This window comes from Sinocyclocheilus anshuiensis, unplaced genomic scaffold, assembly GCF_001515605.1.
Source record: "Sinocyclocheilus anshuiensis isolate Anshui unplaced genomic scaffold, SAMN03320099.WGS_v1.1 scaffold274, whole genome shotgun sequence".
NCBI classification, from domain to species: domain Eukaryota; kingdom Metazoa; phylum Chordata; class Actinopteri; order Cypriniformes; family Cyprinidae; genus Sinocyclocheilus; species Sinocyclocheilus anshuiensis.
In genome coordinates this window covers 2,582,648-2,609,982 of record NW_015547698.1, presented here as the reverse complement: position 1 = coordinate 2,609,982, position 27,335 = coordinate 2,582,648, and the positions used below count along the sequence as shown (strand labels likewise).

The window sequence follows — 27,335 nt, the reverse complement described above, 5'->3', positions numbered from 1 at the left end:
CAGTCAGTGCAGACTAACCCCTTTCAGAGTACTAGCAATGAACTCATGAAGAACATTAAAGAGTTGAGCCGTAACGACTTCCTCAGAGAACCCACGAATGGTTCTGACCGTGTATCCATAAGCATACCTCAGTCAGTGCAGACTAACCCCTTTCAGAGTACTAGCAATGAACTCATGAAGAACATTAAAGAGTTGAGCCGTAACGACTTCCTCAGAGAACCCACGAATGGTTCTGACCGTGTATCCATAAGCATACCTCAGTCAGTGCAGACTAACCCCTTTCAGAGTACTAGCAATGAACTCATGAAGAACATTAAAGAGTTGAGCCGTAACGACTTCCTCAGAGAACCCACGAATGGTTCTGACCGTGTATCCATAAGCATACCTCAGTCAGTGCAGACTAACCCCTTTCAGAGTACTAGCAATGAACTCATGAAGAACATTAAAGAGTTGAGCCGTAACGACTTCCTCAGAGAACCCACGAATGGTTCTGACCGTGTATCCATAAGCATACCTCAGTCAGTGCAGACTAACCCCTTTCAGAGTACTAGCAATGAACTCATGAAGAACATTAAAGAGTTGAGCCGTAACGACTTCCTCAGAGAGCCCACGAATGGTTCTGAACGTGTATCCATAAGCATACCCCAGTCGGTGCAAGACAACCAGACAAACACCTGTCAGAGTAAGATATGCTGCTGTGTGCTGATTTGCTGCGGTCTGCTGATACCGCTCATTATTGCTACTGCTATCTATTCTTTGTTAAAATGAAATAGTTTTCATCTGCTGCTGTTCGTTATTCTAGCTAATTTTGAAACTGCATGTTGCAGTTTGTTTCTTTTGAGTCAGTTGCTTATTTAAATGAAATTTAACACATTTATTATTTAAAATAATATACAATGTCGAGGGTTGCATGTTTATCACAGCATTCTTTTTAATGGTTCATTGCAATGATGTAAATACATTTTAAGATTTTTTTTTAAGATGACATCACATCCCAATCAATGTCTTGATTTATAGTAATTTCTGTATTCATACTTTTTGTGCTTATTCTTTGAAATATACTCTTTGTATTACTCTAAAAATCCAAAAACCATTGACTTGTGTTTGTGTGATTTAGTTTTTTATTTAACAATGTAAACTTGTCTATTAACTTTGCCATGTGTTAATATATTTAATGTAATTTATTATAAATCTTAATAAATTATAATACATTTTAACATGAATAATACATCATTTTATGAAATATTTGATGTGAAATTCGAATATAAGACATTATACAGTTTAAGATTTTTTTTTAAGATGACATCACATCCCAATCAATGTCTTGATTTATAGTAATTTCTGTATTCATACTTTTTGTGCTTATTCTTTGAAATATACTCTTTGTATTACTCTAAAAATCCAAAAACCATTGACTTGTGTTTGTGTGATTTAGTTTTTTATTTAACAATGTAAACTTGTCTATTAACTTTGCCATGTGTTAATATATTTAATGTAATTTATTATAAATCTTAATAAATTATAATACATTTTAACATGAATAATACATAATTTTATGAAATATTTGATGTGAAATTCGAATATAAGACATTATACAGTTCATTAAAGGTGGGTAAGCGATTTTTCAAAAACGCTTTAGAAAACTGATTCGGGCTGACTAGCAAAACAAACTTGTAGCCAATCAGTAGTAAGGGGCGTGTCTACTCATGATGTGGAGGAGAGAGCGTTCAGTGCACAGGACGGACATTATACGAGCCGAGCGACAGAAAGACATAGACAGCGGATAAAAACGATCGGACGCCGATTAAGTGGTGTTTTACTTAATATTATATTATCTGCAAGTACAGTTTTTTTTAAATATACTTTTAAGTATAAAAAACTTAAACTTAAACACTTCTTTTTCACGAAGGGTTAGTGGACCGTGTTGATAGTTAAAGGTGGGGTAAGCGATTTTTCAAAAACGCTTTAGTAAACTGATTCGGGCCGAATAGCAAAACAAACTTGTAGCCAATCAGTAGTAAGGGGCGTGTCTACTCATGATGTGGAGGAGAGAGCGTTCAGTGCACAGGACGGACATTATACGAGCCGAGCGACAGAAAGACATAGACAGCGGATAAAAACGATCGGACGCCGAGGTTGCTTTGTTTGTTCTCGATAGATGAGTAACACCGTGTCTGCGCCGCAACAGCTAAGTTCTATAGTATTTTGTCGCGCCACGCCACTCGCATCCGGTGTAGACACGGTGTAACATTGGTTTTGCTTTGTTTCACAGAACTAATCGCTGCCTGGGTTGCGCACGTATGTGTGGGGCGGAGCTATCAAAATAGGGGCGAGACCCTTTTGGGGTAGGGCGTGTTTGTTTTGGTGATTTCAAATGTCAACATTGGCTACCAGAAATCGCTTCAATCGATTAATTGATTAAAAAACCACAGATGCAGACACCAGACAAGACTCTGATCAGCAAAGCAAGAGCTCAGGGAAGAGACTGACGGTGCGTTTCCTGAAATCGCTGAATTTTCATTGAAGTCATTGCATTTGGAAACAAAGATGCAGTTCTCAAGGTGAATGCATACCTTGACTCTAGGGGTCAAACAACTAAAAATCAAGTCAAGAATCTTGGTGTGATTCTGGAGACAGACCTTAGTTTCAGTAGTCATGTCAAAGCAGTAACTAAATCAGCATACTATCATCTCAAAAACATTGCAAGAATTAGATGTTTTGTTTCCAGTCAAGACTTGGAGAAACTTGTTCATGCCTTTATTACCAGCAGGGTGGACTATTGTAATCATCCAGCTCATCCAGAACGCTGCTGCCAGGATTCTGACTAGACCAGACAATCTGAGCATATCACACCAGTCCTCAGGTCCTTACACTGGCTTTCAGTTACATTTAGGATTGATTTTAAAGTACTTTTACTCGTTTATAAATCACTCAATGGCCTAGGACCTAAATACATTGCAGATATGTTCACTGAATATAAACCTAACAGACCACTCAGATCATTAGGTTCGAGTTAGTTAGAAATACAAAGGGTTCACACAAAACAAGGGGAATCTGCTTTTAGCCATTTTGTCGCCCGCAGTTGGAATCAGCTTCCAGAAGAGATCAGATGTGCTAAAACATTAGTCACATTCAAATCTAGACTCAAAACTCATCTGTTTAGCTGTGCATTTATTGAATGAGCACTGTGCGATGTCCGAACTGATTGCACTGTATTTTATGTATGTTTGTATGTATTTTTAACAGTCTTAAATTCATTTTAAATCAATTTTTAAATCATCTTCAAAGTTTTTAAATTCCTTGTTTTATTTTTGTGATTATTATTTATTTTTATGATTATTTTACTTTCTTTTATGTAAAGCACTTTGAATTACCATTGTGATCGAAATGTGCTATATAAATAAACTTGCCTTGCCTTGCCTTACCCCACCTTTAATTGTCCTGTTGTCGTGCGTTTCTCTTTCCACAATGATGAGCTTCTGTTCATCACTACAGCAACAGACACACACGCACAACCTGTAGGACAACTAGTGTGTCACTATAGAGTAGTCCCTGGTTGCTTTGTTGCTTTATCACTATAGATATGTCCCTGTGAGTTCGGCGACATCAGCAAATATGCATTATCAATGTCACAAAAATGAGGCGGTCAGTGCCAAAGATCTATATATAAATATACTAATGTCCGTGGGAGTTTTTTTATGTGTTTTACTCGTCTGCTGTACTTTCAGTTCCCTGGTTATGTGAAAAGTAATCACTCCTTCTGTAAACACTAGGATATCTTTATTTTAATCGTTTAACACTTTGAGAAAATAAAAGAAAAAAATATATATATTTATGTAATAAAATTCAAATAAAAAACAATAGGACCCGTTTTAATTTCTGTAACAATTACATATTTTCTTTTTATTTTAGTAGGTAATTTAAGAGAATGGACTTTATTATTATTATTATTATTATTATTATTAACTTTAGGTTGTAATTCATGAGCCAGGTGTAGTCTTGTTGAAATGATTAGACACAAGTTTGTGTTGGTCACCGCCCACTGGCAGAATTATGAATAATAAACGGAGCGCGTGCGCTACACAGACGCAGATCCTCCACAGCGCATGAATAAGGTACAGTATTGTTCTATGTTCTTTTTGTCTGATTTGTATTGCTTTTTGTTACTAAGACCAACTTTAATTACATTAGAATTATATTGCTGTTTAAATATGCCTTATTAAACAACGACATACACAAACAGCTGTGGCGGAAATGTTTTGCGTTGATATTCTGCCTGCAGTCTGTAGCAGATGAGCTGAACCGTGGATGCTTTTAGAGAGAAACGAAACCTACTGCGTCCACTTGGTCCAATAAGACTAGTTTGGAATAAGACTAGATTGAAAATGGCTGTAAAACTAATAGACTAACTAACTAACTGACTAACTAGTGTATATACCTATACCCAGGGTGCGATTTGTGAAAAAAGCAGAGGGAGGGATGATTTTGAAAACTTTTTTTTTTCAGAGAAAGGCTTTAAAGTAACCTAATGTTAGTGTAATCTGTTAACAAAGCACATCATAAACCCGTCTTTTTAAGTACCAGATAATGTGTGTCATGTCACAAAATGTTTTAATACGACTGAAACTGTAGGCTATTTAACGTGATCACAATTTAAAGGGGTCATATGATACTGCTGAAAAGAACATTAATTTGTGTATTTGGTGTAATGAAATGTGTTTATGTGGTTTAAGGTTCAAAAAAACACATTATTTTCCACATACTGTACATTATTGTTTTTCTCAAAGTGCGATCCGAAATCCCCCCCCCCATCCCCCCCGGCAAATCGCACCCTGCCTATACCTACCTAAAAAAATCAAAAATAAAATGGTAAAACCAGACATTTTACAATTGTAAATCGGTTTATGTAAACTCTAAATCAGACAATATATATATATATATATATATATATATATAACTGAAGATACTGAAGAACATGTGCCAAGCAAATATGTAAGAAACATTACTATTTCAATCTTCAAGAAACTAAAGTTTCTCTTTGGCCAACACACAGGAGAATTATTGAGGAAATGAATGACGGCTTTAGTGCTCTATTATGATCCCTTCTGAATTGAACAAAAAATGTATTATTATATTATATTATATTATACATGTAATACATAAATAATATAATATTTTTAGGTTATATTATTTAATAAATTTTAATAAATTAAAAATACATATTACACTATCATACTTGTGATATTCATTCTTTTTGATAAAGTCCTGCAATTTTGCGCAACCCATTGTCCTATCTTGCAATCCAGTCCTGTTTGTTTGTTTGTTTACTTTCCCTGTCTGTTTTCTAGGCACAAAATGGTCCGACTGAGAACGCTGAATGAACTGGCCCATCTGAGAGAGACCAGGTTTGGTCAGCCGTATCCCAGACATGGTCTCAGTCTGCTCTGGTGGTTTGCTGATGAATGTGTTGAGATTGATGACGACGGCAATATGATTGCACAATGTGACCCAGAAGACAGAGATTTTGGTTTCCATCCATTCCATAATTCAGAAGGAATTCTTCCTGAGACTGACCTACCGTACTATGAAATGGGCAACCTGACTCGTACGGACGACCTGCCTCATCAAGTCACTAAGAATTACCACAGTGATGTACATGAGAGCAACGCAGATCGCATTGTTGTTTCGGTCGCTTCAGACTGGAATGACAAATGTTTTGACAGGATTTATGTGACACATCACTTAGGTCAGGGGTGCTTCGATGAGAAATCCACCTTCCGCATCAGCCAAGGCCTCATTGAGATCATTCAGAAGATGGAATGGTCAGATTTCATCGGGGAGGTGAAGATCCAGCAGCGGCGTAACCGGCGTGCTCGTCGCTGAGCTCGTGTTATGTGTACACACTCATCTGTGCAGTCTGGATCCTACAGACACTCAGAGTTGAAATCAAACATTCCTGTTCATCCAAAATAAATGCATTTAACAGCAAGAAAAGTCTTCCTGGACCTTTCATAACAAATTACTCTATTTGAATTGTAAATTGATTTGGGCCATAAATAACTCATTTGTGTCATTACTTTGCTCTGGATGAGAAGCTTTATGATTCTTCGTGTGTTCTGTCTGTTTACTTAATGGTTTATCGTTTAATTAATTGTCTAATTTCAATGAATTAAAGGAATTGTTCATCCAAAAATGAAAATTCTGTCATTATTTACAGACTTTCAAAACCAAGCCAACCCAGAAAATGTTCACTGCAGTAAAAGAGTGATTTAAATTTATAGTTATTAATAGCATAACATTTTATTTGATATTACATAATAAGATTAAATTGTATGACCTTGTGACTTAAAGTAAAAATAAATAAAGGTTTATAAATAGTTATACCAGCTGGGTCACATGCACGTTCATGTTGATCATCCCACGCTTATAGAGCAGGGATGATGTATTTTGTAGGCCCAAACTAGCAATTTAGCTTTTTTTTTTTAAATATGTTTTTGGTTCAATGTCTAAAATAAGGTCTGTGATTAACACAAGCTTATGCTTTTTTGAAAAAATGGACTAAAATGGGTTGAACGTCATCACACTAAACAGGTAAACTCATCTCACTAGTCCATTTGTAATCGCACTCTTGCTTTGAGTTACTATTCCAACTCAAAAAGAGAAAATGTTTTTTAAATAAAGACTGAAATAGTTGTCAGAAGCGTAATGGCGGTGACGAACCTGTGAGTGTTTTTATTTGTATAAAATAATTTATGAAGCAGAGTAAAATGGCTGTAATACCAAAATAGTAATGAGAGGAAATTAATTTAACTTAAAGGGGTCATAGGATGCCCATTTTCCACAAGTTGATATGATTCTTTAGGGTCTTAATGAAAAGTCTGTAACATAGTTTGGTTAAAATTTCTCAATGGTAGTGTAAAAAACACCTTTTTTACCCTGTCAAAAACAGCTCTTTTCAGAGCATGCAGATTTGTTGCATTTTCCTTTAAATGTTAATGAGCTCTACTGACCCCGCCCCTCTCTTCTGAGCTGCTCTCAGAGAGACTGTTTACTTTAGCCACATTCATCGTGAAACTTGCTAATTTGCACATTATTAGGAAAGGCGATTTGCAAAAATTAGTTAAAAAAACCTTACACTCGCTTCTTCTGTAGGTGAAGCTGGATCACGAATGATTCGAGCGAACTGTAGTCCACTGCGAGTTCAGCGGCTCAGATGTCGGGAGTAAATGACGACTGCTATGTTCATTATTACATCCAACAACACAACACCTCAATCGCTTAGGAGTTATTCTTGTCTACATCTGCTCCAGAGGTGAAACAATGACGGACTGATGACAGCTCACTCAGGGCGGAGCTAAGGTAAGACGCCAGTCCAGTCTGTGCTGAAACGCTACTGTCAATCAAACTATCGTGGGAGGGGCATCTGAGATCGGCTCGATTTGAGAAAGGGGTAAAGGTTTTAGTAGATTAAAAAAAAAACACTGGGTGGATTTTTATCATTATAGGGTGGTTGTGTACACACACTGCCAACACACATTTCAGTTCAAACAACTTGTAAAAGTGCATGTAGCATTATATGACCCCTCTAACACAATTTTCAAAGTAAAAAATAAAGAAACAGTTACAGGTTTTGCTTTACTGAAACGTTTATTTATCATTCTGGGTTAAGCATTTCAATACATTACCAAGTAATATGAATGCCAAAAATAGATCAGTCCTTCATATTATAGTAGCTTTCAAATATTTATTGGCACTGTTTCTGGTTTTTATAGTAGATTAACAAAAAAACACTGGGTGGATTTTTATCATTATAGGGTGGTTGTGTACACACACTGCCAACACACATTTCAGTTCAAACAACTTGTAAAAGTGCATGTAGCATTATATGACCCCTTTAACACAATTTTCAAAGTAAAAAATAAAGAAACAGTTACAGGTTTTGCTTTACTGAAACGTATCATTTTGGGTTAAGCATTTCAATACATTACCAAGTAATATGAATGCCAAAAATAGATCAGTCCTTCATATTATAGTAGCTTTCAAATATTTATTGGCACTGTTTCTGGTTTTTACATCTGAACTTCCGTGATAATAAAACTTTTTATTTTGCAGAATCTTCTCACTAAAGATTAATCCTTCAACTTTCTACAGGTGCTGAAATCTTTCTACTTGTAGTTCTGTGTAAGTGATCAATATCTGCATTTTTGTGCATATTTTGTGGTTCTTGTTTTTACATTTTGCAGTGTTTCTGTAATTGTGTATTCCATATAAAATATAATTACAAACCTTTCTTTGAACAAGTGCACTATTGTTGTGGTGGTTTGCTCATGATTGTGTTCATATTAAATATATATCAAATGTGAATACAAGTGAGACATACAGTTTAATATCAAGTAGCTTTAATGTAAATCTTCTCATAACTGTCCTGCTCTATACTGTATTTCTCTTTCCACACTGATGAGTGTGTCTTCATCACTACAGCAACAGAAACACACTTATAACCTGTACTGGTGCGTGTTACTATAGAGTAGTTCCTGTCATGAGTTCAGTGATATAAGCAAATATGCATTATCAGTGTCAGAAAAATGAGGCCTAGTTGAAGACACTTTATGTTATTGCTAATTCAAATGTGTTAACAACTAAAGATGCATCAACACATCTGACATCAGTCCAAGATTGTGCCAAAATGATGATGATATTGTTGTATGTTTTTAATTGTTAGATAAATTTGTGAAGATCAACCTCTAATGTTGAGTACAAATAATGTTGAACGTGCCCACACTGTCTGTCTGTCTGCTTCACTTTCTGTTTCCTACATATTCAGCTGCTCTCTCCCTCTTCCTGCTAAACTACGGAAGAACTAAGGTCTTTATTATTTATTCAGCTTTCATTCATATTTTAACTTTGATGCATGCAATTACTACTTAACCGGACACAAACTGGTACACAAAACTCCTCTTTACTCATGGGGCATGTTGTCACAAAGGGCCACTATGTGTTCATTGAATTGCACCTTTTTCTTGAGCAATAACAGTTGGAAATGTTCAATAACCTTTTGTAGTCACAATATAAGGGTACAGAAACGGACTTATATAAACCTAAATATTTACTTAAGTGTAACAGTGACATGTATAGACATACATGCTAATTTTAAACACCAATTTATAACATACAATATAACAAAGTAAATTTTCATGACACTATGCCTTTATGAATATACTATGATCTATGTGTTTTCTGGTCTTACATTAGACACACCCACACTACTGTCAGTCTGCTTTACTTACACTTTCCCAGTTACTCCCCTGACTATCCGCAGTTGTAGAAAGCAAACACTCCTTCAACGACAATAAATTATCCTATTAATAGACTGGCCTTGCTCAACTTTAGGTTGCCATTCACAAGTCTATAGTTTCGTTTCACAGAATATTTCACTGATTAGTGTAAGAATTAGTGTGTGTAGTTTTTCACAGCAGGTTTGTGTTTTGCACCACCCACTAACAGAGATATGAAGAATAATTGCTAGTCATCACAGACGCAGATCCTTCTTAAAGCGGATGAACTACAGGTGCAGTATCCTATTGTTTATTTGTCTATTTTATTGCCTTTTGTTAACAAGATCAACTTCACAGACATTATAGGATCATGTAAACTTCACAGCGGATATTGTTGGTCACAGCGGATGTTGTGCTTTTTTAAAACTACACCAATAAGTAAAAATTGATGAAAAAATTCTGCGCCAATTGAATAAAATAGAAAATATAATTGGGTGCGTAGATTCAACCAATAGAAAAAAAAAACTAAAGCAAAAAAGGAATCTGCGCACCAAACAAAATGCAAAGTTCAAGGTCCGTTGAACAAAAAGTTATTACTGAAGATTTACAACAAAAAGAAGCAACAACAAAAACTAAAGTGCACTAAAAAAATGTGACTGTGCACCCAAACAAAAAGAAAACAAAGCAAACGTTTCAGTCCGTGCTGGACTATCTTCAGTGCTAAAGATTACATGGTTAACAAAACACTTAAGAAGGTCAAGGCACAAATCAGAGACATCAGATGATTAACTGAATCAGCTGGACAATTAATTGAAACACCAAAGTAAAAAAAAAAATAGGGAGCATCTAATGGACAGGAAAAACACCTATAGAAAGCAGGAAAGATTACTACACTAAACAGCTGTGACATACTATATAGAAAAGCTTTCAGACTCTGATTAGTAATGGGCTGTTGAGTGTTGAATGTGTGTTTAAAAATAAATTAAACCTAGTTTTTATGATAAGGTACAGGGTATCATTGCCAATTTTAAATGTCATTTTTACACTGTAGCCCTACACTGAACAAAATTATAAACACAACACTTTTGTTTTTGCCCCCATTTTTCATGAGCTGAACTCAAAGATCTAAGACTTTTTCTATGTACACAAAAGGCCTATTTCTCTCAAATATTGTTCACAAATCTGTCTAAATCTGTGTTAGTGAGCACTTCTCCTTTGCCGAGATAATCCATCCACCTCACAGGTGTGGCATATCAAGATGCTGATTAGACAGCATGATTATTGCACAGGTGTGCCTTAGGCTGGCCACAATAAAAGGCCACTCTAAAATGTGCAGTTTATAATCCACAACCTCATAGTTTAAAAAGTTTTATCCCATGCTGATAATAGATTTTCATATGAATAATTTATAATATGAAATCTGAATATGAGTGCAAATGTAACACAGGCCCATTATACAGTATAAAGTAGATTTAATGTAAATCCATATTAATGACATACGTTCTCTTTCCACACTGATGAGTTTCTGTTCATCAAAACAGCAACAGACACACACATGTACAACCTGTAGGTCAACTGATGGGTGTTTCTATAGCATAGTTCCTATAGTTTAGTGAGATCAGCAAATATGAATTGTTATGAATGACGCATTCAGGACCAAAATATGCGTATAGCCTTTATAATCTCTCTCTCTATCGCTCTGTCTCTGTCTCTTTCTGTCTATAGGCCTATAGCCTTGCTTCCCACTACAGGGAAGTCAAAGTTGGTTTTGAAAGGACATGCCCTCAGTATCTGGTTCTGTTAAAATTAGCTTTTCATTCTCCTCAACTTTAAAAGTGTCCTATTATGCGTTTTCACTTTTTCAACTTTAGTTAGTCTGTAATGTTGCTGTTTGAGCATAAAAAAGATCTGCAAAGTTACAAAGCTCGAAGTCCACTTCAAAAGGAGATATTTTATTTAACAGAAATCACTTTTCAAAAACTACAACGAACGACTCGTTTGGACTACAGCGCATATTTTCTGGGATTTGTGATATCACAAATATCGACGAATGGGACGAGACTGAGCTGCACTAGAGAAGGCAACGAGTGTTATCATTATGTCGGAGACACGCTAGCTTTCCCAAGGCAGACGAACTTAGAGTGGTTACAATCATCCGGGTTTAAATCGCGCTCAAATTGATTTGATTTTGATGCAATATTTACACTGAAGCTCGCAGGCGGCTATCGTAAGGGGCGTGACATTTCCCGACCAGGCGCCGAGTGCTGCCAATCACAACACACACTGGCCCAGCTAACCAATCACAGCACACACTGGCCCAGCTAACCAATCACAGCACATTTCGTATTTCAGAAGGCGGGCCTTCATTTGATACAGGAACTATTCGAGCCGTTCATGCCAGACTGGGGAGAGAGGTGTTGTAATAATGTAAAATATGTGAAAAATAATGTGTTTTTCAAACAACCTATTATGAGAGCCTGTTCTAGTACACTCCCAAAACAAAATCAAGACTTTGTAAAAGAGCATAATAGGACCCCTTTACAAAAAGACACCAGCACAAAACACATTTGTGCGATAAGAGTAAGTAACAATTTGACAATTGTCAAAGAAAAAGTGCATCTTATCAGATGTATTTCCATCAAAATTCCAACATCCACTCACAGTCACTGCAGGGTTATAGGTCACACCAATCTACCAGGGATTGCTGTGATTGCAGCCCTGGGCTGATTTGCACACTGATTTGTGTGCTCTTGTTTGCTGTTTTCTTCTTTCTTTTAAAAATAGCAAAGAAAGTTTAGTTAACTGCTGTGTGTTTTGCTAGCAAATTTTGGATAGAATAATTTAAATACATGTAAATGCTTGCCTTTATGTATTTATTATGCTGAGCATCACGTTTTTTTGAATGGTCACTGCAGTGATGTAAACAACATTTAGAGGAAGCAAATGTAAAACTTTAAGATTTGATATAGGCTACAGCTAGTGAGAATTGGTAAATTCACATCCAACAACCGCAACACCAGCACTGGCACCCCTCAGGGTTGCGTCCTCTCCCCACTGCTCGTCTCCCTCTACACCAACGACTGCACCTCTAAAGACCCCTCTGTCAAGCTCCTGAAGTATGCAGATGACACTACAGTCATCGGTCTCATCAAGGATGGAGACGAGTCTGCTTACAGACAGGAGGTTAAAGAGCTGGCTGTCTGGTGCAGTCTTAACAACTTGGAGCTGAACACCCTCAAAACTGTGGAGATGATCGTGGACTTCAGGAGGAACCCCCCTGCACTCCCCCCACTCACCATCATGGATAGCACTGTAACGACAGTGGAGTCATTCAGGTTCCTGGGCACCACCATCTCTCAGGACCTGAAGTGGGACACTCACATTGACTCCACTGTTAAAAAGGCCCAGCAGAGGTTATACTTCCTTCGCCAGCTGAGGAAATTCAACCTGCCACAGGAGCTGCTGAAACAGTTCTACTCAGCCGTCATCGAGTCTGTTCTGTGCACTTCAATAACTGTCTGGTTTGGTTCAGCTACAAAATCAGACATCAGAAGACTACAGAGAACGGTTCGGACTGCTGAAAGGATTATTGGTGCCCCCCTGCCTACCCTCCAAGAACTGTATACATCCAGAGTGAGGAAAAGGGCTCAGAAAATCACTCTGGATCCATCACATCCAAGCCATCTCCTTTTTGAACTTTTGCCATCTGGTCGGCGTTACAGAGCACCGAATACCAGGACAGCCAGGCACAAGAACAGTTTCTTTCCCCAGGCAATCTACCTCATGAACAGTTAATGTTCTCCCATTGTGCAATTAAAGTACAGTATGTGCAATAACCTTATACTTATTTATCACCCTAAACCCTAGTACATCCCTACAACTTATTTTATTTTATTTTATTCTATTCCTATTCCATCTATAGCACACCTGTACATACAATTTATTCTTTTTTTGTGGTTTATATTTATGCATGTGTATTTTATTCTTTAATTATTATTATTTTTTATTTTTTTTTCAATACAAATGCCTTCGTAATATTTAGTCAAAATATTGAACTACAGGTGTCATATTCTATCTTATATTTGTCTAAATTTTATTGCTTGTTTGTTAACAAGACTTTACTGTCATTATATGATGTATTTCAACTTTACACTGGATATTATTGTTGTTAAACTACACCAGATATAGACGTATAATGTTACAAAAGATTTCCATTTCAAATAAATGCTGTTCTTTTAAACTTTCTATTTATTAAAGAATCCTGAAAAAAAAAATGATCATGGTTTCCACAAAAATATATAGCAGGGTTTTTGTTCAACTGGGTCAATTGTTTTCAACATTGATAATAATAATAAGTGTTTAATGAGCGGCAAATCAGCATATTAGAATGATTTCTGAAGGATCATGTGACACTGAAGACTGGAGAAATGATGCTGAAAATTCAGCTGTATATCACAGAAATCAGTTACATTTAAAATGTATTCAAATAGTACAAAATAACATTCAAAATAACTTGACCTTCCATTTCCAGTGTGACTATCATGACTACAGTTTGAAATGTTTATTAGTAAATGCATCCTATTTCACATATTTCTAAAGTACATATTTCACCTTAGTCAATAACCTATGTATAGTCCTCCAAATTAAACAAAAGTTATAGGACACACCCATAAGACACACCCACTTACAATTGCTTTTGTTTCCCCCCAAAATGAGCTTCTCTTCTTCCTCTGCTTCACTCCTGCTAACAAAACATCAACACAGAAGAGAAGATTTCTGCAACTATAACTATATTTGATACCAAAGAGGTACAGTAAAGCCTTTGGGTTTTATTCTATTTACTTCTTTTTCTGTTTACACTCAAAAGAGTTATTTCGGTTGTTACTTCTACTATTTGATTCTTGCAAGATCAGTCATGTGTGATGAACTTTAAGTGTGCTACATTAATAAGCGCTCCATTTATAAAGTTCAGAAATTTAGAACCGGGGCTAGTTGACACAAAGGGAATTTGTCAAATATTAACTTGAAGGTTTAACCCCATAAAGCCTTCTGTATCATATTCGATGTGCAGATTTCTAAGGCATTGCAGAGTTTTATGTGTGTGCAGAAGCGGCTGTATGGAGCTGAATTTGAGGTCAAAAATATAAGGATGAGACCGCTCCACGTCACTCTACTTATTTATGCTCAAAGTTGAGAAGAAAACATGTATTAGAGGAAATGTATAAGCAGTATGCAGGAAGTAAATATCTGGGATGATGACAGTGACATCTCCGGCACCAGAACCATCGTTGATATTGCCTTGATTGAAAAACATTTTGATATTTGTACTTTAACTTTTATAGAGTATTTGTAGGTTAAACGCCATCACAATAAACAAAAATCACATTATTAATAAATATATCATTATGTTTTCTCTTATAGTGATCATTTCTTTGTACAAAATTTTTATTTTTTGGCCTGGATGTCTTCATTTCTTTGTTCAGAGCAGACTTTTTCTCTGTAACTGCTTGAGAGAAAACGGTCTTCTCACACAAGCTGATAAGCGTCTGATTCCCTTCAAGGTCAAAACTGTTGTCAACGGAGGACATTTCCACACTTAGTTGCTCACAGTTGCTAAAGAAACTAATTGTAATCAATAAATTGACCTCTATATTTTATAACAAAGTCTGCCTTCTTGGGTATTGATTTATGACGTTGAGTTTGAAAAGACCATGGAGAAGTATTTTAAAGTGCTTATAAGATGTCAAATTACGCACTGTAAAACAATGTCTTATCTAGCAGTGGTTTTGAATGTTGATTTCAAACGCCTGCTTCAAAGCCCTTACATTTTTAAATGATGCATTATTATTTAATAAGTAACATTTTATCTTCGTATCTCCATCAGATGAATCCCTTTCCGAAAAAAATCACAACTATATCCCAGCTAAAAGAGTGTGGATTCGGTCAGCCTTGGCCCAGACATGGACTCAAGCTCTTGTTCTGGTTTGCTAAACACTGTATTTGGGTTAAAGGCGACAACATGTTTCTGGCGTGTGACCCCACGAAGGAAGACTTCGGCTTTCACCTCTTTGAGAACAGATGCACTAAACGTAAAGGGAAACTTCTTCCAGATGTGAACTTTCCCTACTACTTGCTGGGCGATCTGAATTCACCAGGAGCTGATATGCTGCCAAACCACATCAAGGAACACAACACCGGCCAGCAAGACGACAGCAACGCGGATCGCATCATTGTCACCACTCACGGACAGTGGAGGTTTGGGAAAATTTACGTGAGCATGCACAAAGATCAGTCAAGTTTTGATCCATACGCCACATTTCATATCTCCAGGAGGCTCCTGAAGATAATCAGATCATTCCCGAATCCAGATGACTTTCTCCTGACCATTGGCTATCAGAAGCCAGCTTTCCAGATGCTTAAGTTGAGTCTTACTTACACAGCAGTGTATGATAATGATTCCGCAGAGACTGACACCCCATCCCGAAACTGTGTCTGTATCTGTACCATACTCTGAAATCATTTGGGAGGAAAGAAAAGTTGCAGGGAAAGTCTCTTGAGATGTACAGCGCAAAAGTGCACTGACTGAAACAAGCACCAGCTGGGACAAGTTCGCATTAGATTTAGTAGTCTAGATTAGCTGAACTAACAGTAGAAGATTTATATGCTTAGTAACAGAAAGATGTGCTCATCTACAGACAGAAATTGTCATGAAGCAAACATGTAACCTCAGTATTTTTGTGCTTTGGCCGTTGAGTCGCTCTGTTCCTCTCAGCTGTGAATAAATACAAGCAAAAAAGAAAACTGCAGACTTGTCTGGGTATTTGTTGTAAAAGAAGGGCACTATATGTATGTGAGCCTGGACAACAAAACCAGTCATAAAGGTCAATTTTTTGAAAATGAGATGTATACGTCCTCTGAATGCTGAATAAATAAGCTTTCCATTGATGTATGGTTTGTTAGGATAGGACAATATTTGGCCGAGATACAACTATTTGAAAATCTGAAATCTGAGGGTGCAAAAAAATCAAAATACTGAGAAAATCACCTTTAAAGTTGTCCAAATGAAGTTCTTAGCAATGTATATTACTAATCAAAAATTAAGTTTTGATATATTTACGGTAGGAAATTTACAAAATATCTTCATGGAACATGATCTTTACTTAATATCCTAATGATTTTTGGCATAAAAGAAAAATCGATAATTTTGACCCATACAATGTATTGTTGGTTATTGCTACAAATATACCCCAGCGACTTAAGACTGGTTTTGTGCTCCAGGGTCACATATGTTTATTCAACCATTCTGTCACTAGAGACCTTTTGTTAGTTGGGCAGATTGGGTAGAATCTGAGTAAATAGGGTTTTTCACACTGCGCTTAAAGGGATAATTCACCCAATCACCTGCCTAATATTCAGGCACTAGTTTGGACAGTGCTTGTAAACAGTCAAAAACACGTGAATTGGAGTGAAGAGACCATTTTATTCTTACCTCTAAAACGTTAGCATATGAATGGATTAATTGTTAATCACAGGTCAATTATGAGCAATGTGAAACGTGGATTAAAAATAGTGCAAGATGATGTTTACCGGGGTTTAGAATAACTATTATAATTAAAAATGAATTAAAATTATAAATAACTTTTAAATACTTGCAAATCCCTCAACTAACATTTGGGTTCTAAAAAGGCTCTTATAGTGCAAGTGGATGCTCTAAGAATGTGTGCAGCCTATCATGAATGTCAGCTGATAAGATGGCTGGAAGAATTGCTCTCATTATAAATCACTTTGCTGCAGCACCCTGACTATGGAGGGAAAAGATAAATGAACATTTTTTTCCCACGATAAAACCTGCAGAAGCCAGATGTATTGTTATACTGTGTATTTTGTTATAGCCCATTTAATGTGATAGGCCAATTCGTTTATTCAAACCAAGCAGCATGCAGCTGCCAAGAGACAGATGATAAAAATGAGCAGAGATATTGTGTCTTTAGCAAAGCTCTGAGAGAAACACTTTCAAGATCTAAGCAAAAGGGACGGAAATGTCCTCCGTTGACAACAGTTATGACCTCGAAGGGAATCAGACGCTTATCAGCTTGTGTGATAACAGTTTTCTCTCAAGAGAAAATGTCTGCTCTGCACAAAGAAATGAAGACCTCCAGGCCAAAAAATATCAAAAATAAGTACAAAGAAATTATCACTGTGTTAAAAAGAAGTCTCGTTATTTCTCATTGCCACCAGAATATTCTCAGTCCCCTGAAGTAGGCAAACAGATACAAGATCTGAATATGACCTTCCTTCGATTTTATTGTCTCATACAATAGTTTATATAGACTTTTATATAGTTTATATAGACCTTTCATCCAATAGAATATAAGCATTACATATGTGTGTCATATAAGATGGGAATATGGACAGGAAGTTCTGGAAGTTTCTGCACCCTGTACTCCAACCGGACTGAACTCAATAACCTTGAGCACTCTTGAGCCCAACCACCATCTTAACATTGAACTCTTGAGAAGATATACATATATGCACATGTATGGAATTAAAGATAGGGACAGAGAAAGAGAAGAAAAACTCAGATATTTGGCAGAGAGCGTGATATTTTATAACACACTATAAGGGAAAAAATAATATGTTGATTAAGATTGTAATTTTTGTTTATTATGATGTGGATTCTTAATACTTGTCACTTCTTGGATATATTTGGATAAGGGTAAGCTTTCTAGGGTAAAAAAAACCCACGTTATTTTACTGTAATCACCATTGCATGCAATATAGTAATGAGAATTTGGGAGGAAAATGTGTTTAAAGGAATAGTTAACCTATATTAGATAACTTTTAGAAAGGTTTTCCAGATGTTTAGGAAACTCCACTAAGACCAAAACACTACAACCAATCTTTGTATAATAGAAAGTTTTAATTTCATGTTTATCACAGGCATCATGTCAAGATATTTAAAAATGAAGAATACCTTTGTTTAAACTCACAGACACACTTGCACAGTCACTCTTTTGCAAACATACATCAAGCTGCAGTGTATAAGAAAAATTAAGATATTAATGTACAGCACAATTATCCTCAAATCTGTGTGTCTATAAATAAGGTCGAATGTTGTCATGATTGAGCCATTTCACAGGGAAACATCGCCACACGCCGAGGTCCCTTTCCTGGCTCCTCTGCTCAGAGCTGACCCTAATGGAAGCTAAAATACATATACCTGATCGCCTTTATTGACAAACCTATGGACAACGGTTTATTACCATTTAAACATTATTCTTACCTATTGTGACTCTTATAACAAGAAAGGAAAATTGACCTGGCCTCACCCTCCAACACATATCACACATAAAACTGCTCATTCACAAATACATTAACAGTCAGTCTCTCAACAACTGCCACGTTTGAAGTCACTTCTACCTGGACAGGGCTGTGATCCTGAAAAAATAGACAAGTCAATCTAAATGAAAGGCCTAAATGACCCGATCTATTCCTTTTTTCCTTCATCTGATCACATCTATCTTACACTGAACACAAAAACCAAATATTATAAAACATTATGTCTTCTGAACGATGCAGAGTATTTGTGTTATATATTTCAAAAGTTCATGCATGCATATATTAAATATATATACATATATATATATGAAGTTGCGATTTTTTTTTTTAAACATTTTACTTATTTTATTAGATAATTTTTTTTATTTGTGATTTCCATTAATCTCAGTATAATAAAACCAAAAAGAATAGGAATCACAAATATACACAGGTAATATATCTTGAATATGGAATATTTTATAAATATGGATCAGTCTCAATGTCCTATATCCATTTAAAATCTTGAGCTTGAGTGTATTTCAGTGGACAAACTCACTGTAGCTTCTCCTGCAAGAGCTTGAGTCTCTGCCGGTCCACATATCGAGAGAACAGTGACACTAGGTTTGGGGGAGTGAACAGCGGTGATGAGAGTGCAGAGGACGGGACCTTCAAAAGCTCCCGCGTCACAGAGAACACCAATTCAGTCCTGGAAACAGAAAGAAAAGAGTGGGTAGAAGAACAGGACAAAACGTTACGAGACACGAGAATCGAATCATGACGAAATACTGCAACACTAGTCACTGTCACACATGAAAACCTGTGGAATACCTAGGATGCATGTAGTGGAAATGGGTAATAATACACGGACAGATGCTCACCAGCGGTTATCATCCATGAGCTGACAGTTGGGATCGGAGCTCTGCATCCGCTCTCCTTCACTCAGAATCAGATAGAGCAACGTCACTCCAAACTGACAAACACAACAACACATATGCTACTGAAATTTCATTGTTTAGTTCAACAAAAAGACGGCATGTCAGTGCCATTATAAAAAAATAAAATAAAACACAATTTGACAGTGATACCTTATTTTGCAGCACAAGGGGAAGCTGTCCTTCACTGCCCTGCAGCTCCTGGAGGAGATCAGTGAGGGAGGTACTCGACATGGACTGGATAACTGCCGTCACTGGTTCTACCAACCAACACAGTACCTATGAGAGAGAACATGCAAATGAGAAAGCTTAAGCTAAAAACTGACTCCTTTTCCTAGCGCTAATCATAACCTATAGAACTTGCCACATCTTATTCTCTTCACTGAGAGCACACAAAGGTCCACTCGTCTGTGATCGTACCTGGTCTTGTTTGTCTTTCTTGGCCAGGGCTGGAAGGTGCCTGGCTATTCCCATGACAACAGCACGAGCGTGGGGCTGTGGCAGGAAGGGGAGGAGTCTGGAGATGAGGCGTTTCCCCTTACGCACAGACATGATCATCAAGCACTGCTCATCGCTCACTCTGCAGAAGGAAGGAAAGTAGGTCATTACAATCACAAACCTTCAGTAGTTAATACCAGTATCAGTGATTTCACGCAGTTCTTGACTACAGCAAGCTATGCTGTTTAACAAGCACGTTTATTTAAAAATATGATCATAAAACTATTTCTCAACTAGGTAGTCATTGCTACATGTTTTGCTTTTTGCTCATTGAAAAATAGCCGAAAAGTCCTGAATTTCAGTCTAAAGATCCAGCACTGCACTTTGATTTAAGAAGTCTCGTCACTCATCTGAGGGCCACCGTGAATCAAACAGGCCTGTACTCATGTGGCTCTTCCTGTCGCACTCACCGGTCGTCCCACTCTTTTTCTCGGAGGGAGTTGTAGAGCTGCACTGTGTGGGTTTTATGCTGTTCTAGCAGGGCATCTCTTTGGTGCTCCGGGGTCTGCAAGAACTTCTTCTCAAAGTCTTGCACTTCTAATAGTAGACTGTACATCTGCATAACAAAATATACAGATTATATTGTATTATTATTTGTTGTCCATTTACACACTTTTAAGTCTTGCCAATTAAACATTTGAGTGATTTTAAACCATTCAAGCACAAGGAGATGCGAAAGATAACTCAATTTGTTATTCTATTGCTGTCTGATTTTCTGTGTACACACACCTGAAGCTCTATTGAATTACTCTATATTGTATTATTTGTGCTATTGCATGTTATTTGTTTATTTATTCTTATTTTATTACTGACTGTTTACTCATCTTTAATGTTTGAACTTTATGTTAGTAAGGCTAATAGTTAATTGCTGTGGTATCAAATTATTGGGAATTGTGAAATTTCACTGGTATCTAAAATGTTTGTGTCATAACCTTATTTATTAGAATACAAGGTTACATAGGGCAAAAACAATGAAAACAGCAACAATTTGTTTACTTATTTGTGGCCAGTGAAAATTTTGGCAGGAAAAAAAAATCTGAACCACTTAACTGACTGGGCTAGTAGAAAAATCCTTAGCATTGAGCCCTAAATTAGGACTAATAATAATAATTTGGTCTTTTTTTTTCTTTTAAGTAATCAATCACCTGAATCAGAATAAAAATACTATGGCTACAAAAGCTTTACTTCTCTCCACTCTTACCTTCTCCACAGTGTAAAGGATTTGCCGTCTTTTGTTCCACACTTGCTTTTCTCTTTTTTCCTGAAAAATGACAAAAGAACATTGGTACAAAGAAACCGTACTATAATAACATGCACCTTTTGAATAAACCTTTTATTCAAGAAGGAAAATGCATTACTAGGACGAGAGAGTTGCATTTTTGGAAAAAAAAAAAAAATGGTGTGGGAAAAAAAAATGCATATCATGAACAGCCTCATAAGTGGTTTTATAAAAAGAGTCCATGTTAAAGGGGTGAGGGGAACATTTTCCTTGGATTGTTCACACTGGAGACAGTGAGTTTTCCTAACGATCCGGCAAACTGCACTGTGACACAATCACAGAGTATTACATCATTTGAACAGATCATGCATGACCTGATAGAAATGCACATTAAAATAAAATAAAAGATTAATTTTATTAAATAAATTAAATATTAATTTTGGACCCTGCTTGCAGAACGCTAAGACATAATTTTTTTTAATAAAGGCCACTTTGCCATGTGTTTTTTTTTTTTACCTGGCCGATAGGTGTGCTCCAGTTTCGCCACCTGAGGAGTGATGAGTTTGGTGGTGTGCTCCTTCCTGTTGTCTCGGTCCCGCTCCTGACGCTTCTCCATCTTCTCATAATAATTCTGCAAAATAAGAATTGATAACCACTATAAACCAGCAATATCTACACAACATTTTACAATAATGTTTCTCACATAAAAAAAAAAAAAGTCCGAAAATAACTAAACCTTAAAGGTTGTAGATAAACTTTGATGTCTCAAGCCTTGTCTGAATGTTTAAAATAGTTTAACAAGCTTTGAAGAATTTAAGCAAAGGTTTTCATTTGAAATGATGTGTCAGTCTTGGGTAAATACAGGTAAAAGTGTGATTACCTGGTAATAGTAGTCATCCAGATATGGATCAGTGCTTTGCAGCTGCATCATTTGGATTCTCGCTACCCATTCCTTCTCTCTTTGTGTCATCAGATTGCTGTAAGGATCTCGGTTTTTCCTGTCTCCAACACCTCTCCCACCGACGTGATCACTGAGCGTATGAGAGACATAGAAACTTTTACATGAGGCCTTTCAAAGTGGTGCTTCATCCAGGGAGAGGACTGATGGTACCCACCCCAAGCCTCTGTTCTGCATCCGCTGGTTGAGCATCCTGCGGTGCTGTGGGTGGAGGTGGGTGGTGTTGTGTCGGATGGGTGCGTATCCGAGAGGTGGCCCATGGGGACCCACTCTAGGGCCAGACTGCCCAAAGAATGGCCTGAAACCCCCGACACCTCCCTGTAATAATGGGGGAGCTGGACCACGTTGGAACTGACCGACCTGAAGAGCGTAGCACAAGATAAAAAGAAAGTTTGTCATGTTTCTATGTTATGAACATGGAAACTCTAGAATTACTCTTACTAAATGGTGTATACTATTACGGTCTCAATAGCTCACCTGAGAGTTGAGAAGTTGGGCTCTCTGTATCTGAGACAGAACAGGACCAACACCAGCAGGGAACGGAGGATGAGTCAACGGTGAGCTCTGAGAGAATAGATATCAAAATAGATATGAAACCAGATTGTTTTCCTCGCAAAAGTCAGACATTACATGTCCCCTGAAGAGAGCCCCTAAATAGGCATCAAACTCTGGAAAAAAGTGAACAATTTTGCAATGTATTACAGCACCACCATCAGGCTGTTGGAGTTGACTAATTCTGAACTGATCTGGGACTCACAGCGAGGCTGAGGAGGTTGTTGGGGGACAGACGCTCAGGGAAGGGAGGTGGGTAGCGGAGTGGCACAGAGGCTCTCACGTGAATGGCTGAAGGGTGATTATTCTGAAGAAATAAAACAAAAACATACAGGCAGTGAAATACTTTAATTCAATGTAAATCATTGCATACATATTAACATTCCTTGGGTAAATTTAGAAAAAAAATTACATGTTCTAGTACACTTTAAACAATTTTAATGCATACATTTTTATCTAAAGCAACTGTTGTTTCATTAAAATGATGGTTCCTCTGACTGATTTAAAAATAAACTACCTATGATTTGAATACATTTTAAAAAGCAATTAATTCAAAACTTTTTTTTTTTTTTTTTAATATTCCAAATTTTTTAATGGCAATGTAAGATTGGACCGGATGTCATCTTACCTGCTGATTGTGGACTTGACTCATGGGCTGTTTCGGAGGTGTTCCAATAGGTACAGCCCTTACAGGTGGACTTCCAATCACAGGTGAGCAGGAGCGAGGAGGTGGAACCCTTTCAGACAAATCTCGCCCTTCTTCTCTACTGAGTGCGGGAGGCCGATTCGGAAGCCCAACCTCTTTGATAATGGACATAAGCGTTTTGTCCTGAGTAGTGAATCAAGAAGTTTAGAAGAACAGCACAGAAAGACAATCAAGCAAACTCGAGAAAGCTTTTTTTTATATACACATGTGCTTTACCTCTTTTTGAGTGAGTAGTCCAGAACTAACAGGACTGAAGCCCATACTGTTCTCCCAAATACTGTGAGAATTTATCTATGGGGGGGAAATATTGGCAATTTATAATGAATATTTAGATCAGTAAAATAAATATCACAGTGACATATCTGCATTGTTTTCTTTGACGCATCATAAAATAAACCTAAGCATGCTGCTAATTTTACCCGAAGGCTCCTACATATGTTTAAACGCTATTTTATCCACCTTAGTGCATTTAGGGCAGACTAAACAAAAACAATGTAAGAAAATGCAATTCGAACCTGCAATTTCCAAATGCTCATTGCTATTTATAAAAAAAAAACATGAGATTCCTTGAATCCAATGAATATAAAACATGCATCAAGTTCCAATAAAGTAGTCTCTGTAATGTTCTGTAATTATGTCTATGGCAATATGTATATCTGTTTAATAAATCCCAGCTTCGGGATCTGTTGTATATCTGTGTTATGATTCTATGCACACATTAAAATGTACTATGCTTATATATAATTTATTTAAATTATAAGACATTTCTTTCATTTTATTGAAAAGTAGACTACTATTTATAATCTAGAGATGTTAATATATAAAAGTTGATGAATGCTTTACATTAGGGCTGCACGATTTTGGGGGAAAAAACTAATTGTGATTTTTTTTCTGATAAAAATAGTGATTAAAACGTTAAAAAAATAAAAAAAACGTACATTTTTTAGAACTTTAACAATTATAATTATTACTAAATAAAAATATTAAAACAAGAAATATTACTACTGTCATTTTAATTTAAAGAAAAGTATAAGAAAACTATTTTTCAAAAAAGGTATTTATGAAAACGTTGAAAACACCAGATTATGAGTTGCTCACGTAAAAGCACACAGTACTGTGCTTCACTCTGAAATATATAGCAAATATATTTAATTAAATCACAGTCTTTCCAATACAATAATTAGTGTTTTGGCTTTATTTCAATTAATTGTGCAGCCCTATCTTACATGTTTATGTATTGCCACACCCTTAAAATACATGTCTGTTAAAGTTACCTGCTGCAATCCACACCTTGATGATGGCATTTTCATGTTTACAAACAGATTTGCAAACTAATTCAGATCAATAATGGCTTAATATTATGGTGATACTATCACACAAACCTGTGAAAGAGGAGCCGGCCCTTTGTGCATGACGTGTTGCTGTTGTTGGTAACTCCGCAGCAGAGACGACTGTCCAGCTAATGCCGAGGGCTGAGGAGTCTGACCTGACAGCATCAGAGGAAGGTGAGATCGGTCCGAGCTGGCGGCACCCACTCCAGCAATGGCAGGATCCGAGCCCAAGATGAGGCGAGTCAGTGACTCCGCAAGGTCACCGCCACCCCGTTCATCTATGTCAGGGTAAAGCCGGGAGGAAGAGGAGGGTTGAGGGGGGGCCGAAGAGTGGGCATTGCTGCCACTGAGAGGGAGATCAACAGAGGCGGTGTCGCCTACTCCATGCAGCCCGTCTCGGACTTGTACATCAAGCTCTGCTAGGCGGGCATGCTCCTCTTGCCAATCATCATCTAGAGAGGAAAACACATGAGGTGATGTTACAATCTGATATGCCAATGTAACGTAGATGTTATACAATGTCTGAGACATGAAATAATAGTAAAAAAAAATTAATTTTTAAAAATGTAACCGTACCTTTAGACAAAATACATGCATAATGTATGCATATGTTTTCTATCATATCTGATACATCAGGCTTTTATGGCTCATATACTATGATACAGTGAGAGTATGAAGCTCAAACACTCCAATTCCGTTCAGAGGCCCAAACTGAACAAAAAAATGCAATTTGGTGCAGTTGCTGGTATTTATACCAAAAAGTAACGAAGTTTTGATCAGTGAGATCTTACATACTTAGATAAAATGCAAATAAATATCAGTTGTCACACTATATTTCCCAGTGATGCATCTTAGTAAAATTATTTTTAAGTGCTTAGTTTTGTGAAGTTTTTATTGTGGAAAGCAAAACATATAAAGCAATGCATGATGACCGAAAGATGGACAAATAAACCTTCCTCAATAAACCTTACATTTTAACGTGATTTTTCTAAAAAAAATAATGTCTAAGTGCTTTAGTCCAATAAATATTCTTCTTAAAATTGTGAAATATTAAAAACAAAACAAATGTTTTTCTTATGTTTACTTTATAAAAATCAGTAAAGATTTCACAGCAAAAAGACATGTGAACCACAACCTTAAGGTGGACGTTTCTGCAATTACACTAAAATGCCTTTTACTTGCTAAAAAAAAGCACAAACTATCAATCAGTGATCAAAATGCATGAAGTAGACTGTATACAAAAGTTTTTTTCAACGGTTTCAATCATATTTTTAATTTAGAGGCATTAGAAATCCATGTGTCAAATATGATACAGCAGGTTTTGTAGGGTAAATTCATAATTCCAGGTGTAATGAAACTTACCGATTGCACCTGCACCGAAAGTGTCATCATTGAACTGGTCAATTTCATCTTCTTCCTCTACCAACCCTTCCTCCTCCTCCAGGGTGCAGTCATCGTCAAAAGACTGCAAAACAACACAGAGGCAATACAGATTAAATATATAAACTTGGAACATGTCATAAAAAATAAGAGGGATCTATGGAGGTGGAAAACATAGTCGTCTGGTCTTAAGGAAAGATGCTGCTGTAGCCACATACTGTGCTTCTGCTCACCAAAAACCAACATGATCAGTGTTGGAGAACATTAATCTTAATCATCCAGGTCCTTTATCAACTAAGATGTATCACTTCTTAGAAACTGTTCCCAATACTAAGGATGCAAACTGCAGTAACATTGAATGTTACAGGAAACTGCAAATAACCAGGAATCTTACAAAACCCCTTTGCCCCGAAAACAACTCTTAGAGTGGCGAGAAAAACTAAAAAAGCTTGGAAAATGAAAGTGATCGCAGGGCGTTTACGTTGCATTGGCCGGTTAGTTGACGAACTAGCACGGCCTCGCTAACATGCTAACAAGGCCAAAGGTTTAATATCACACATCTGGGCCACACTAAAAGCAAAACAGCAGGTATTTGCGAAGTACAGTTGGCTATTATAGATTTCACGAAGCTTGTACGTCTTGTTCAATATCAAGACCAGAGGAAACTGACGGTTAGGCCTCACAAACCATTTTAGCTCGCTGACTGGTAACGTTAGTGTCGAAAAACAAAGCGGCAATTTTACATCGAGATCCGAGTGCAAATCTACTAAACGGCACTTTTCACATTACTTTTCTTCGAAAAGAGCAATTTCGACGTGCACTACGTAAAGAAAGAAAACATTTACCTGAATATGGAACATGTGTCTATGTTAAAAAAATGATCTCGTTTGATTCTGCTGCGCGAGACGCCGCGCATGATCAACACGCCACCGGATTCAGCGCACACGTGACCATAACATTGCTGTTTATGTGTTATGAAGGATCCAGCTTTCTGTTGGTGTATTTTGGAATCTTGTTAAAAATATAAAAAATTGGGATGTAGGAAATTGATTTCAATTTATGACAGGAAAGGAATCCTGTTCACATTCCATTGGGTTTCTTGACTGGGAAATATAGCAAAGCTGTTATGGTGTAAAAATTAAGAAAACAAAAAGCATAATGGTATT

General features: G+C 36.8%; 2 protein-coding genes across 2 annotated transcripts; one reads left to right on the top strand and one right to left on the bottom strand.

Annotated features, from left to right (window-relative positions):
* The first annotated feature begins 14,011 nt into the window (after positions 1-14,011).
* On the top strand, positions 14,012-16,071 carry LOC107703734 (uncharacterized). Its single transcript, XM_016506459.1, has 2 exons — positions 14,012-14,083; positions 15,160-16,071. Exon 2 carries the CDS (start codon positions 15,160-15,162, stop codon positions 15,787-15,789), a length of 630 nt encoding a protein of 209 aa, XP_016361945.1. The 5' UTR covers positions 14,012-14,083; the 3' UTR covers positions 15,790-16,071.
* Positions 16,072-18,192: 2,121 nt separating this feature from the next.
* On the bottom strand, positions 18,193-27,112 carry LOC107703847 (protein PAT1 homolog 1). The gene is made up of 18 exons (XM_016506615.1): positions 27,015-27,112; positions 26,152-26,254; positions 24,841-25,241; positions 23,675-23,749; positions 23,381-23,581; positions 22,958-23,059; positions 22,678-22,764; positions 22,358-22,560; positions 22,123-22,273; positions 21,759-21,873; positions 21,506-21,566; positions 21,225-21,324; positions 20,434-20,579; positions 19,946-20,105; positions 19,679-19,804; positions 19,472-19,563; positions 19,150-19,299; positions 18,193-18,713 (listed from the first exon to the last, which is right to left on the bottom strand). The coding sequence occupies exons 1-18, from the start codon at positions 27,027-27,029 to the stop codon at positions 18,692-18,694; spliced, it is 2,310 nt and encodes a 769-aa protein (XP_016362101.1). The 5' UTR covers positions 27,030-27,112; the 3' UTR covers positions 18,193-18,691.
* Positions 27,113-27,335: the final 223 nt, after the last annotated feature.

What these genes read in the sequence shown, in the direction of transcription:
- LOC107703847 (XM_016506615.1), bottom strand. An exon ending in TTTCGGTGCAGGTGCAATCG is followed by an intron (nt 25,242 to 26,151) that starts GTAAGTTTCATT and finishes TTTCCTCTCTAG; the next exon opens with ATGATGATTGGCAAGAGGAG. An exon ending in CCCTTGTGCTGCAAAATAAG is followed by an intron (nt 19,564 to 19,678) that starts GTATCACTGTCA and finishes TGTGTTTGTCAG; the next exon opens with TTTGGAGTGACGTTGCTCTA.
- LOC107703734 (XM_016506459.1), top strand. Translation starts at nt 15,160, where the DNA reads ATGAATCCCTTTCCGAAAAAAATCACAACTATATCCCAGCTAAAAGAG.